At 34.0% G+C, this 14,926-nt stretch overlaps 2 protein-coding genes across 2 annotated transcripts in view; one reads left to right on the forward strand and one right to left on the reverse strand.

Annotated features, from left to right (window-relative positions):
• The first annotated feature begins 411 nt into the window (after positions 1-411).
• Positions 412-13,597, forward strand: LOC148951268 (ATP synthase F(0) complex subunit g, mitochondrial-like). Its single transcript, XM_089090765.1, has 3 exons — positions 412-556; positions 10,094-10,254; positions 13,452-13,597. The coding sequence occupies exons 1-3, from the start codon at positions 505-507 to the stop codon at positions 13,548-13,550; spliced, it is 312 nt and encodes a 103-aa protein (XP_088946891.1). The 5' UTR covers positions 412-504; the 3' UTR covers positions 13,551-13,597.
• A 9-nt stretch (positions 13,598-13,606) lies between these two features.
• The window catches only part of LOC148951269 (mitochondrial import receptor subunit TOM70-like), a 70,041-nt gene continuing 68,721 nt past the window's right edge, over positions 13,607-14,926 (reverse strand). Inside the window, exon 10 of the mRNA XM_089090763.1 lies at positions 13,607-13,867. Coding sequence (XP_088946889.1) covers positions 13,714-13,867 — 154 coding nt within the window. The 3' untranslated portion in view covers positions 13,607-13,713. The remainder of the gene's footprint in view (positions 13,868-14,926) is intronic.

Here is a 14,926-nt window from a genome sequence, read left to right on the forward strand (position 1 = left end):
TGAATAGTTCTTACAAAAACTGATTTGACCTTGAAAAGCCCCTTCGTTCGTTCGGCGAGCCTCATCTATCTGTCGAAAATATTTTTTCTAGGAGTTTAACAGGGATTCGTAGCATAATGGCTGCTTTTAAAGATGAGGTACCATTTTAAGCTTTCCATTTTTTAAAGCTAGCTTTAGTTTTGCAGTTTTTTACATAGTTGGAGATAATGTCTGCGCACAACATAAAGTTTACAGCTTGTATCTTAGCTTGTTGCTTTTTTGTGTTAAAGTACCGTTTTTTGTTGCCGTTTTAGAAACTATTTTCAGCACATCATAGAAAAAGAAGTTTCCAATTGGCTGGTTCATTTGGGCATTGTCTGTAAAATACCAAATGAAAATTCGGTTTTTCTGGAAAACTGGTTCGGCACCAGCTAAAAGGGAGTTTGTAGTTTAGAATTTCAAAAGACGGCAACACTGAAATACTGTAGTGAGAAGAAATCATTTATAGAAAATTTTAGTTTTCAAATGTCAGCTTTGGCAAAGAAAATCGCTACTTCAGGACCTGTTGTCCTCAAAAGTAAGATTTTTATGGGCTACATCTCGTATTAAATTAGGGATATAGAATTGGATAACACATTTTGAAGGTGCTTTAACTATACTTTACCCCCTTCCCCAGTGTGCAAATAGCTGATATAGCTATAGGCTAATTATATATTTCCCATACATTTTGCCATCCGTCACTCTTATTTCAACCTGTGTACCAGTAAATTGAATCCATTAAAGCTCTACTTTTTGCTATCTTGGAAAGGGGTTAGGTTAGAAAAATTAAACTTTCAGGGGGTGGGTCTACACACTAGACTTTGTCCTAAGAAGGTATGGTATAAATTTAGAATTCTGTCACCTGATAAGGAGACATGTTAAGAAAACAATTCTTACTTTAAAATATGTATAATGATCCTAGTTCTTATATTATCCAAGGGGAGAACCTTTATCATCAAGTCTTTCCTCTAAAAATCCTTCTTTTTCCAGCTTCAGAGAAAAAGTTTCCTAAAATCACAGCATTGAGATTCAATGCTTAAGTCTTTTGAAATTGCCACTATAAATTGATGCCAAATAAGTTGTTTTATAGATAGTGTTCATGCCAGTCTTTTTAATACTTTTTTTTTAAAGAGCAGTGGCGCAAATACAAAATATAAATAGCGGGTTAGGTTAGGTCTATAAAACAACTTATTTGGCAGCAATTTAGGTAAAGTTCTACAAGATCATATTATTGAGTTACAAATAAAGTGAATACACTATTTGAGGCGTTTTTATTTGCTGATTATTAATATAATAAGAATTTATTTCGGAAATGAATTTCCGCCCCCCCCCCATCTATGTTGGCTATAACTAAAATAACCTGGACTTGCCCTTTATAGGGGGGGAGGGGGTAAATTCATTTCTAATAGAAATGCTTATTATATTCATAATAAGCATAAAAAAAGGCATCAAATGGTGTATTCACTTTAGTCCTAACTCAATAATATGATTTCATAGAACTTTACCATAATTTATAGCAGCAATTAGGAAAAATCTAAGTTTGCCAACTAGTTGACAATAAATGTTGCCCCAGCAAAACTTTCATTTTCCAACTAGTTGACTAGTAACTTCTCCCAAGCAAAAGTTGACTTCATTTTCCAGCTAGTTGACTAAGAATAGTTAGAATTGATTCTGAATAGCATAAAATATGTTAATAATATAGGGTTTTTTTCAAATTTAATTATCACTATTGTGTTACAACTTCCATCTCTCTTGCTGTCTCTTTCTTAATGGGAGATTTATTTTGAGTTATATATTGGGCTTTGAAGCCAGGGATTTTTTGTTTTAATTCCCAGGATAATTAGTCTTATACCTGGTCCTAAAAGTGAGATTGAATTTGTCAAAGCTTGGAGGGTTATTCCTCTTGTCTGTTTATGGAAAACAGATGTATATTTGAAGTTTTGTTTGTTTCTATCTTACATTTAATGGACATATATTGTGCATGTTCCTTCATTTACCTGTCTTTGTTTCTTTTCTGGGGGAATATTTTTGTCTTGTTTTTAGAATTTGTAATTAATTTTTCCAACTAGTTGACTAATAACTTCTCCCCAGCAAAACTTAATTTTTCCAACTAGTTGGCTAATAACTTATCTGCTGCAACACTTAAATTTGCCAACTAGTTGACAATAAATTTTTCCCCAGCAAAACTTTCATTTTCCATCTAATTGACTAATAACTTCTCCCCAGCAAGACTAAATTTTTCCAACTAGATGGAAAGAAAATTTGACCCAGAAAACAATTCATTTTCCAAATAGTTGACTAGTAAATTCTCCCCGGCAAAGCTTAATTTTGCCAACTAGTTGACCAATAACTTCTTCCTAGCAAGACTTAATTTTGCCAACTAGCTGGAAACAACCATTGCCCCAGAAAACAATTTATTTTCCAACTAGTTAACAAGCAACTTTTCCTCAGAATAATTTCTTAGCTAATGACATGATGTAAAGAGAAAACAAAAAAATTACTATTCCTGGTCCAACAAAAATTGGCAGTATGTGCTTTTAACAAATGCACTACAGTTAAGGTAAATCAAACACACTGAATTCAGGAGTAAAAAGTCTTGAAGCCACAGAACTAAATCTTCTCCTTCTATAAGTGAATATAGATGATTATATAAACATATATATATATATATATATATATATATATATATATATATATATATATATATATATATATATATATATATATATATATATATATATATATATATATATATATATATATATATATATATATATATATATATATATATATATATATATATATATATATATATATATATATATATATATATATATATATATATATATATATATATATATATACATACATACATACATATAGGGACAACTGCAGAAATGGGCATCAGACAGTGAATGAAACTTGGCAGGTTCCACAAAAATGTGCATTTTTACATGAAACTCCATCTCTGTGAACCTGCGGTAAGACTATCTTGCAGAGTGTTGCCTAAGATTGGAAAGCACACTTATAGAAGGAGAACACTTTTAGTTCTCTGGCTTCAAGGCTATTTACTCCTGAATTCAGTTTGTTTGATTTATCTTAGCTGTAGTGCATTTGTTAAAAGCACATACTGCCAATTTTTGTTGGACCATGAACAGTATGTTTTTTTGTTTTCTCTTTGTCATGTCATTAGCTAAGAAATTATTCTGAGGAAAATTTACTTGCCAAATAGATGGCTAACAAAAGTGTTTATACTGTAAGTTTGTTTCTAGCTAGTTGGATAAAGAAAGTATTGTTGGGGAAAAGTTGCTAGTCAACTAGTTGGAAAATTGTTTTCTGGGGCAATGTTTGTTTCCAGCTAGTTGGAATAATTAAGTGTTGCTGGGGAGAAGTTATTAGTGAACTAGTTGGAAAAATAAAGTATTGCTGGGGAGAAGTGACTTGTCAAATAGTTGGAAAATGAATTATTTTCTGGGGCAATGTTTCTTTCCAGCTAGTTGGCAAAATTAAGTTTTGCTGGGGAGAAGTTATTGTCAACTAGTTGGCAAATTTAAGTGTTGCTGGAGAGAAGTTCTTAGTCAACTAGTTCGAAAAAATAAAGTATTGCTGGGGAGAAGTGACTAGTCAACTAGTTCAACAATGAATTGTTTTCAGGGGCAATGTTTCTTTCCAGCTAGTTGGCAAAATTAAGTTTAGCTGGGGAGAAGTTATTAGTCAACTAGTTGGAAAAGGAAAGTTTTGCTGGGGCAACATTTATTGTCAACTAGTTGGCAAATTTAAGTGTTGCTGGGGAAAAGCTATTAGTCAACTAGTGGGAAAAATTAAGTTTTGCTGGGGAGAAGTTATTAGTCAACTAGTTGGAAAAATTAATTAAAGATTCTAAAAATGAGACAAAAATATTCCACCAAAAAAGAAACAGGCAGAAATGAAGGAACATACACTATTTATGTCCATTAAATGCAAGATAGAAATGAACAAAACTTCAAATATGCATCCATTTTCTTTAAACAGACAGGACAAATAACCCTACAAGCTTTGACAAATTCAATCTCACTTTTGGGACCAGGTATAAGACTAATTATCCTGGGAATTAAAATAAAAAATCCCTGGCTCAAAGCCCAATATATAACTCAAAATGTATCTCCCATTAAGAGAGAGACGGAAGTTGTAACACAATAGTAGCAATAGGGACATCCACCACATGGCTAATATGGGAGTAAATGTCATTTTGTGATGCAAATGGATGTTATATTTAGATTGAGGATGCAATTCTAGGTATATATTTGCACATTAGGGGTGGAGGTATATCTACTGTGAATATAGAGTTTCTAGAAAATGCATGAATTTCTTAGAAAACTTGAAAAACAAGGAAAGAAGTGAACATAAAGGCTCTCCCCCTGCAAAATATATCAACTAGGATTATTCTGCATATTATGTAGTAGGAATTGTTTTCTTAATATGTTTCCCTATGTCCAGCTGTACTCCTAGGATAAAATACTGGTTGGTCAATTGGCTAATTCAAAGATTTGTATGTATATACACTGTCAAATTAGCCATCTGGTACTATCCTGTAACAATAGTGATAATTAAATTTAAATAACCCTATATTATTAACATATTTTATGCTATTCAGAATAAATTCTAACTATTCTTAGTCAACTAGTTGGAAAATGGATTTTTTTTAGGGCAATGTTTCTTTCCAGCTAGTTGGCAAAATTAAGTTTGGCTGGGGAGAATTTATTGTCAACTAGTTGGCAAATTTAAGTGTTGCTGCAGAGAAGTTATTAGTCCACTAGTTGGAAAAATTAAGTTTTGCTGGGGAGAAGTTATTAGTCAACTAGTTGGCAAATTTAGATTTTTCCTATATAGATATGCCAAATTTTCCAACTAGATGACTAAAATGTTTTTAATTATAAGGAGATTGGATAGTACCATTCTATATAAGCTTATAAACTAATTTTTTCCAATAGTCAAAGGGTGGAGTCCTGGCAAAATAGATCTTCTGTTTAAATGAAGGATAAATTTGCAGTGGACCTTATAATTTAGCTAAGATGAAAGTGAAAACATCATTTGATTCTTTTTTGTTCTTTCACAATTCAATAATCACTTCTGGGACTAATTGCATCTTCAGCGCTTAAAGGGGCCCTGAAGGTATTTTATATGAATAATGAAAGAGCATAAAAGAAGCATCAAATGATGTTTTCACTTTCATCCTAGCTAAAATATATGGCCTACTGCAAATTTATCATGAAATTGACCCACCCCACACCCCTAATATGCAAATACATACCCTGAATTGTTGACAGCAAAGTTTTGAATTGCCAAATTCAGAGCTATTTTTGTTGGTCGCATTAAAAAAAATTGAAACAGTAGGAAAATGGTTTATATTTGAGTTACCTAATAAAAAGGGTTTGAATTTTTATAAATAAGTATTTTTGGAACATGTTACTCTTAAATAACCTATTTATAAACTAGTAATGTGTTTTAACCACTTTTCAATAACTTAACTAGTGTTGATAAATTCTTTTTGTGGTTACAAATACCTTTGGGGCACCTTTAAGGGCTCAAGGTGCAACTAGCACTAGAAGCAATTCTTAAATGATGAAAGAGCACAAAAAAAGGGCATCAAATGATGTTTTCACGTTCATCTTAGCTATATTTTAAGGCCCATTGCAAATTTAGCAAATGAAGCAAGAAGAAAACTGTTTCCAGTTTCACAACTTTGCTCAATCCCAATTTATGAAGTTTCAAAGATCTGCAAATATGATTCCTAAATATAGAAGAAAAAAAACATTGATATGGCTTAAAATTCTACAGGGATTGCATTTTCGAAGCTGAAACAAGAGAAAAAGAAACTGATAACTGAAAATTAAGGTTAAAATTTGTTTAAAGCAGTCTTGGCAAATTTCTGAAACCTATAAATCTGAAGAGGGTTAACATGGAAGCTTGGCAATAGCTTCCCATAGCATGATTTTGGCCCTGGATTCATTACTGACAGTTTCTTTTTCTTAACCTCATCTTTTTCCAAGATAGCAAAAAGTAGCCAAACTAGAATTTCCCAGGAGGGTGTTGGGTTGGGAGTAATTCAGTGGCAGATCCAGAGGGGGGGGGGCAAGGGGGCGCCTCCCCCTAGCGTAGGCAAAAGTAGTTTAATTTACTTAATTAACTCAAGTTTGCATTAATTAAAGTTGCTCCAAATGCAAGTTTATTGGATCAACCTATCCCCCCCCCTAAAAAAATCCTGGATCCACCCCTGGAGTAATTCATTTCAATTCATATGGCAGATATTGCAGCCCCAAAAGCCAAGCTTGCAGGTGCCTTAATCAATACAGCAACATTACAAATGTGTGGAAAAATACCTAACATAAAATAGATCTATACCCTTGTGGGGAGACCAGTGTCATATCAAACTCAAGTGCTGGGTGGGCCATTGAACAGAAATTAGATAATTTCCAAATGTCAGCATTTACTCATTGTGTTTATGGAGGAATTTTGCCCTTTGGTCTTCCTGTGACTTTTTTTGCAACAATCCAAGCTCCTCAACCATTGGTATAAGTGTCTGCATTTCTGCCAGCTAAAACATTATGTATTATATGAGGAATATGGAGATTATATCACGTAATTACCTTAAATCACACTTGCTAGTGATAAGATGAATCCTGTGTTTGACAGAAGATCATTTAGATCTTCTGACGCTGCTTGCCAATGCTGCAAATTAATATGCCAGCATTATAGCCTTTGTGGCTCATATACTAGCATTTGTGATGAAAGTGCAGCTTTACCTCCCTCATTGTCTGTGTTGGGGGGGGGGGTTAAAGTTATTCCTTTTTGCACAAAATAGCTCCAATACTTTCTTGTGCAACAGTATGAGAATCTCATGTTTCCTCATCCTAATTTGTGTCAGAAATTATGCTTCTCAATATCTTCAGGAATTTTCCATAAATCTACGGAATTTGATGTATGTCTATAGACAAAGAGTAAAGCTACACAATCTACAGAGTACCTACAGAAAAACTGGAATCCTATAGAAAATGTCATTCACTTTTCCTTTTAATATTTCCCCAAATCACCTGATAAATCTGCTATAAATTCTAATTGGCTGTTTGACATTAATGGGTTATCATATCCAACTTTTGATACAGTTTGATCTGCAACTTTTTTTTGTTGTTGGCAGTATTAGGCATTGGTAGTTTTGTTATAGGCTAAGGTTTTGGATAGAACCCTTACAAAAAAGAAAAATTTCATGAACACTACTAGCCAGCAAAGAGAAAAAAATTTCAATTTTGAGAAAAATTGTAATCTTGTAACTGTGAACAATTAGGATGGGGAAAACTGCCAAGTTTTTGTGGTCATGTGCTTGGACCATGAGGTGTTTGTGGCAACTACTGGCTCATGAAAAATTCTACTGAATCCAAAATAACATCTACAAATTTTCTACAGAAAAATTTCAATGTTTAACAGATTAGAAAAAGGAACTAGTGGATACACTGGACTGTGTGAGTAGATTTCACATCTCCCTTGATATGAGACCTGGTTGTATTAGTCTTCTTTTGTCTAAGGAGCCATTACAGGCCAACATTATGCTCACTATCCTTTCTGATGGTCTGCTTAAGGGGTTCTCCATAGAAGAGTTTATCTTTGAAGGTGCATCTTCTAGTAGTAGAGCCAGATACCCTTACTCAACACCATGCATCATCTCCTTCACTCAGGGGTTTTATCTTACCTAGATTCAGTCCATTTCCAGTCTTGTGGAGATAGTGTCAGGACAGAAATAAATTCTATTTAAAATTTTACTGTTTGGAGCATGTAAAATGATAGGAATGCCCTTTTCTTTAAAACTTTTGCCAAAGCTGCTCATCACTCTTCTTTGAATTAATCTAGTAGCCTCTGCAAAGCTTATTTGTTGGTTGGGCAGCTTATTTGTTGGTTGCCCCCCCCCCCTCCCAACATCAAGCCTAGACTTGCCCCTTGGGCCTGGAAGTTGTAGATCAAGCTTGCTTATTTCCTTTTGTTGCCTTTGTTGGTGAGCCTCAATTGATAGCTTCAATGTATTCATCAGTTCTTAGCCATCATTTGGGAGAGCCTCACCTGCCAGCTTCAGACCAGCTTGGGTGGCAACAATTATCCCTCAATAGAGAAGGTATGGTATTCCATCCCTTGCCAGTCATCAACAGCAAGCAGCTTTTAATCTTCAGAACTGCATGGATACCCATGATACCTAAGTAGATAGGAATGCCTGTTGAACATAATACATGAATAGCTAGGAACCAAGTTAGAACTTAGCTTGCTTTTGTACAGAGTCAGTCTTGCACTGAGACATAATGTTATTTCACTCAGTTGGAACTTTGCTTGTTTTTGTGTAGAGAAATGCTTTGGCTCATTTTTCTACCATGTCATTTTCCAGCTTAGATTTTTTCTATTCTTGTACTGAGTTAGAATCTAGCTCCTTGAGGCCAGAAGTCATGACTTCACACATTTTTGCAAAAAGTTGGAACTCTTGCACTCAGATATGACTTATCATATTTTTTTTTCCACCAAGTCAGAACTTAGCTTGTTTTGCATCAAGTTAGTCTGAAACTTCAAATACGCTTGTTTTTGCACTAAGTCAGAACTTCACTTGTCTTTGCATTGTCACCAAAATTCTTCTCTGTGGATTTACATAATCTTTACACACAAGCCAGGTTGAAAGGACTCATGGGCTAATTTTTAATTCTAATAATATATATTTAAATTCCTCATATACTTCCAGTTTCAAAATGTCCATTTTCTAGGTCCAGTTATACTTCCTGTTCCAGTGTCCATCTTGTCTATTAAAATGTATCTGTTAGGAATTGGCTATTTACAAAATTTGGGGTCTTTGTCCATAGAGCTGTATGGGTGATATCCCTCCTAGAGGCACTTTTGAGGAATATTCTGAGTTAAATGTCTGTATGAAATTATTTTTTTTAGGCTATAAGAGCCTACAGGGGTGAAAAAAGTGCATGAGAGGGACTGCTTGTCATGCAATACCTTTCAACCTTTGTAAAGGGACTAGAACTTTTTATACCCAATCAAATGAGCCCTCTACCAGATTACTATTATCTTATCCATACAAAGGGACTGAGAGAAAATAAGAAACAGATACATCAGTCTTTACTAGGTCAGTGCTACTATGTTGACTTTAATAACTTAATTTTCTTACAATTTAAACCCACAATCTTTTTTTATATAAATTGACACTTAATTTTTTCCCAGAGCCACTTAAGATGGAAGGGGTTTTGATAGAAACTTTGAATGGGGTTATTCAATGGGAAATTGAAAGTTATATTGCCCCTTTTAAGAGTCAAGAGGGGAAATCCATCCCCCTTCAATGCCCTTTTTAGCTGTCCTCCCCCCAAACACATTTAATCAAAATTTTGACAGTCATTTTGCTATAAATAGTATAAAGGTCAAGCAACTATGGCTTCAGGGATGACCTGACTACTCACAGTCCTAGAGTATGGGTAGTAAGTTATGCAACTTGCCTATTATTTACACATAGTTTTTATTTTAGGAAAGTTCCTAAAATAAATGTGTGCGGGTTTCCAACAAGACTTAGAGTATTAAGGTGAAACTTTCAGTATGTGTTGGAGAGGTTGAACAAAATAAAAACACTAAGTGCAAGCTGGTTGTCAAAAGGGCCTATAAGCAATGTCTCAGGTACAGCTACAGCTATTGAGTTGACACTTTCAAGACTTGTTAAAGCACCAAATAAGCTGCATTTGCTGGTTTATTATCTGGCAGGCTTACAACATTTAAGAATCTATGTATGGTTAGTTACATTCTGTATTTTAGAAATAAGTTTCTTTTCACAGGGGTTGCTTTTTATTTTTCATTACCTTGAGTGATTTGAAAGGTGGCTTATATTTTTTTTTTTTTAGGTATGTTTTTAGTTGCTGTTTTTTTTTACATTTTTGAACTTTTTGCATCTTATGTTTCCTTTTATTCAGGTTTATTTGTTTTGTTAGTGAAAGCTTGTGTTTCAGATATTCAATCCAAACAAATGTGTCATCTAAATTCGAGTTTTCTATTCATACTAATTTTTTTTTCTATACAGACACAATAGCTGTTACAAGGCCAAAACTGGCTACATTTTTGAAATATGCAAAAGTTGAGCTAACTCCACCAGGTCCAGCTGATGTTCCTAAAATTCAAGAGGGCATACAAAAGTTGATTCACAGTGCCAAAACAGGAAAATGGAAGCAGGTTTCAGTTAGGGTAAGCTATGGCTTAATTAAGTTTTCTATCTCTTCCCTTGTTTGGAGGTTTGTTTTGTGTCATTCTTAGCAAAATTATGTGGTTGTTAAATTAGTTTTGAGTCATTATATTTTTAATTCTGTCAAATTCCTAAGCTGTGTTTTTTACTTTTATTTTGCAGTCCATACAACTCTTGATTAAACCTTCCCACAGAGAGGAATCAACAAATTTTCCATGAATCAGTCCAGTCTTCTTTTTCTGAAAACTAGAACTTTAAGTCTAAAACTTCATCTATTTTTAGCTTCAAAGAAATTTTGCATTGAATGCTTGGCTTTCTGTCTTGCTCTTTTTTCCAATCACAATTAATCAAATGCATATCTCTCCAATTAGAATAATCATGTTAAACTAAATTGCTGCAATGCTAGCCAGCCAATGGGCATTGGACTACAGTGTGGTTGACCAATGTAGGGAATATAAAAATTTGAACGATTTGCTTGGAATTGATCACCCAACTTTGATAATTTGGAAATGTAACCAAAAGTTAAAATTTCAAATCTGGCAAGCTGTTACATACATCCAAAGAGATTCTTCCCAAGAACTGGAAGACCACAGCCCTTGACAGTGAAGCTGCTGGCTGGCTTCAAAGTTTCTTACTCTGAAACTTCATTGTACTTCAACCAAAATATTTAGTGGTCTAAAATTTCTGGGGGAAAGTCTGTCTGACTGTATATAATGTATGCGTATTCTTGCAGAAGGTAGGTGGGAGTAAGTCTGTAGCTTAGACTTTGCTCTTTTTTCTTTTTTTTTCATTTTGACTCAGCTTCCTGTTGCATTAAGCCAAAAGGGCTTAGCTTGTTTCAGGTCAGGACTTAACTTTTGCATTATGATCAATAATTATTCTGGTTTCAACAAGCTATAGTATGCCTAGTTTTCTGCAAAAAGTTGGCAGCATAGAGGGGGTGGGTGGGTTAGAGGGATCAGACCCTAACTTGTGTCTCTTATCATATACATCTATTTTCTTTGCATAATTCCGGTTTTAACAAAGTGGCCCACAGTTTCTGCTAAAATGCATTTGTGAAAATTGGGTAACTTATAACCCTTACCCTTGGGGCTGCATGGATCTTGTCTCTCCTCAAGCCCCTCCCCTTGGGGCACATTTCATAAACCTTTCAATCATTCCAAGTGAAACATATCTCAAAACTTTGATTCAATATTATGGAGTGAACTGAGGTTAAAATGGGATTAGAAGGGACTTAATTGTCCTCCAATCATTTTAGCCCTTAAGTAGGGCAATATAACTTTCAATTTCCAATCAAATGTGCTGCCTCCATTGTTTTTTAACTCAATCACTTCTATACATAGTGAAAAGGAAAGAAACATGAGAGACAGATTAGTCTTCACTTATTACATGCTACCGTGTTGACTCTGATTGTTCCTCCTGGCATGGCTCATTAATTATATATTTAGTACAATTTGGTTTTGTTTGTGATCATATATCCCCATTCTCTACAATGAGGCCCTATTTATATCAAGATATATTTGTTCAATTAAGTGCATCTCATTGTATACAATGAGGACTTGGTTGTATTTAGATCTATTTGTTTGTTGTTGTTTTTCAACTGTTTTATAAAGTAAGATTACTGGGAAGACGGGTCCAGTTCTGGCAGGTTCATTTTTATAGCATAAAATTTAACAGTATATTCTCCAATAACCCAAAGCACCAACGTGTTGTTGATTGGTTCAGTTTAGTAGCCATGTATTTTAAAAGGTCCTTGGGACTGTTAGGAGTATTAGGCATCATTTCATTGTCTCATTGTGTGTGATTATATGTCTGTCATTGCATACAGTGAGGTTTTATTCGGTTATATTTAATTAATTTTTCCAGTAAGTAAGGCTTTTATTTTTATTCAGACTCAGCTTCCTGTTGCATTAAGCCAAAAATGCTTAGCTTGACAAAATGCCTCGTTTTGTCATTCATTTTGTTCTTTTTTTGTATTGGAATTTATATTCTTTCTTGGGTCTGCTGTATAAGGTTTGAAAGTTCATTCTGTGGCAATACATGGTGTTAATCTGTTTGTTGATGATTTTCAAGCCTGTTCCAGTAGATAGCTGGTTTGGCTTCATTGTCTTTTGTGCTTACTTTTCTACTTATATTGTTTGATTTTTTTTTTCTAAATCTGGTTCCTTAATCGTATTTCTTTTTTAATCGTATGAATATGAGCTATGTTTTGATGTGCACTGGCTTTTTAAAATGATCAGAAGCTAAAAATATTCGTTACTAAAGTAGTAACATCAGAAATAGCACATCTTGCAAAAGTGCTATGTTCCAACTTAAGAGTTCCATGCTATTCTTTACAAGCATTATTTCTTCTTTTGTCTTTTACCATAAAGCAAGGTCTACAGTTAAAAGCTGATCGGATAAGAAAAAGATATTTATTTTTTTCTTTTGACCAGCCAGGAATCCTTATAAAACAGACAACAATCTGGTTGGCTAATAGAGAGTGACTGGACATCAATGTCTAGCTAATCGCAAGTGTTTATTGAGCTTAAACAAACATTCTGGGGTTTGATTATCAAATTTGTAGGCAGCGTTTTCCATATGGCTGAACCAAGCAGCCTTATTATATAATCCCTTAATTTGACGCCTATTACGTAGTGGAATAGCTATCAAAACGATTTAAGGATTTAAAAGATTTGTATTTCCTATTTCATCGATTATACCAAAAGAACAGAAGGGACAGCAAAATTGGGTTATCTGTTTTATACAAACTCTTGTCTCTTATTTCTTGGTTTCATGAAAAACAAACTGTGCTGATGCTTAGGTATGACATGTAACATTGCCACCCCTGATTTAATCCATAGGTGAACTCAGGTCTCATCCAACCATGGGGAAGGGGCGTCAAAACAAATAAAAATTCATGTTGTATTCTTTGGGTTTGTGGTCCTGTAAATGGATCCTGGGGGGAATCTATTCCTCTTCGTTGCTGCACACTGTTGTAGTGAAATAGAATGCCAGTTTATGGACCATTAGGTTTGTCGAGGTATATCGAGTGACATGCATTTGTCCATATGGAGATGCAGACATCTGAAGATCCACCTCTGCTGGAAGATGTTGTTTAAAGCACTGTTTATTATAAAGTCCAGATTCTTATCTTCAGGAAGGAATTGTCCAAATTTTAAATGTTTTAATCATTGCACTAATATTTGTCTACTTTCAGGAAGCTTGGTTGAATACATTAATTGTAACTGAGATTGCAATGTGGTTCTTTGTTGGTGAATGTATAGGCAAAGGATCAGTTATCGGATATCGTGTATAAGTTATGTTGTATCATCATATTCTGCATTAAACTGTCAGTAAATAGAAGTCTAAAGATTTTTTTCATAACAGGTTTATTTTCTCTTTTACTATAATCAGTTCTGATTAAAATATACAACTGTGGAATTATTTGACTTATGTGAAGTACTACTCTTAAATGAAAATTACAAGAGAGGCACGCGAAGTCCAAGTTTATTGGCAACTTTGGTTTGGGCAGTTGCTGCATTCATTAAGGAAAATAAGTGAGACAGCTCAGCTTCAGAGCGCGCTAAGGGTATCGCTCTTTTGAAGTAGTCCACAGATTTGTCCAGTCTGCCCCTAAAAAAATATTCTATGATTATTCCTTGTTTCTTTTAGAACACAAACTCATGATAGAAGGGCTGGAGCAAGACATTATCCTAAAACATGTACGCATGTACCAGGGTTGCCACCTGTAGCCCAAAAGTGCTATTTTAGCACTAATACAGTCAATTTTTGACTGTAACTAGCAAATTCGGGCTATTGTAGCACTTCAAGAACTGATGGCAACTCTAATACGTATTTTCTACTTTATATTCACTACATTGACTGCTATTGACTATTCCGTGATGCTGGGCAATCATGAAAGGGATAAACCCTCGTTTAGTACATGTTTATTGTGATATAAAAATAGCAAGCAGTTCTTTCTTTTTTTGTGGATTTTTCTTCTAAACTGAAATTCTTTTACTCTTTATTTATTTTTTACAATGTATGATTGTATTATCATCCTATTTTGTATCTTGAGAACCATTTTCTGATAAGTCCCTAGAAAAAAGTCTGACGTTTTATTTAATTTTCGCTTTTGTATAGATGAGCTCCATAGTGATAGTAAAAATTGCGTGATATGGACCTGTCAAATACTTCCCACCTATACATATAAGTATTTCATAAAAGTTTTAACATGAAAAAGTGGACAATAAAATTGAATATCTTACAACACTACAAATACCAAATAACGCTAATAAGCATTTCTTTGTATGCATTTTCTAACTTGTATTTTGATGGGTTATACAATAAATTAATTAATTAAAGTAAACATAGTAGGACAAAAAAAGTTAATATAGAATAGTTTTTTTAAAAGTTAGAAAAGAAAACTGATTTTAAGGTGTAAATCTTTCCAATTCTACGGGATATATGTACTGCAATCCTTTAGACTGCAGTAAATACATCCAAGACTCTTATCACCAATACCTTTGAAACCGCCAACTTTTTCTATGAAAGCTTTATATCAACTTTGGTCGCTCTTCAAGTTGTCAATATCATTTGCAGTCAGTAGACATAATGATAAACAAAATCTCAAGACGAAGGATTATTGGAACCTATATGTAATCCAGATTTGTGTGTTCTCGCCACTAATGA

Source organism: Artemia sp. Qi Xiang Cuo, chromosome 6 (genome assembly GCF_049724085.1).
Source record: "Artemia sp. Qi Xiang Cuo chromosome 6, ASM4972408v1, whole genome shotgun sequence".
NCBI lineage: Eukaryota > Metazoa > Arthropoda > Branchiopoda > Anostraca > Artemiidae > Artemia > Artemia sp. Qi Xiang Cuo.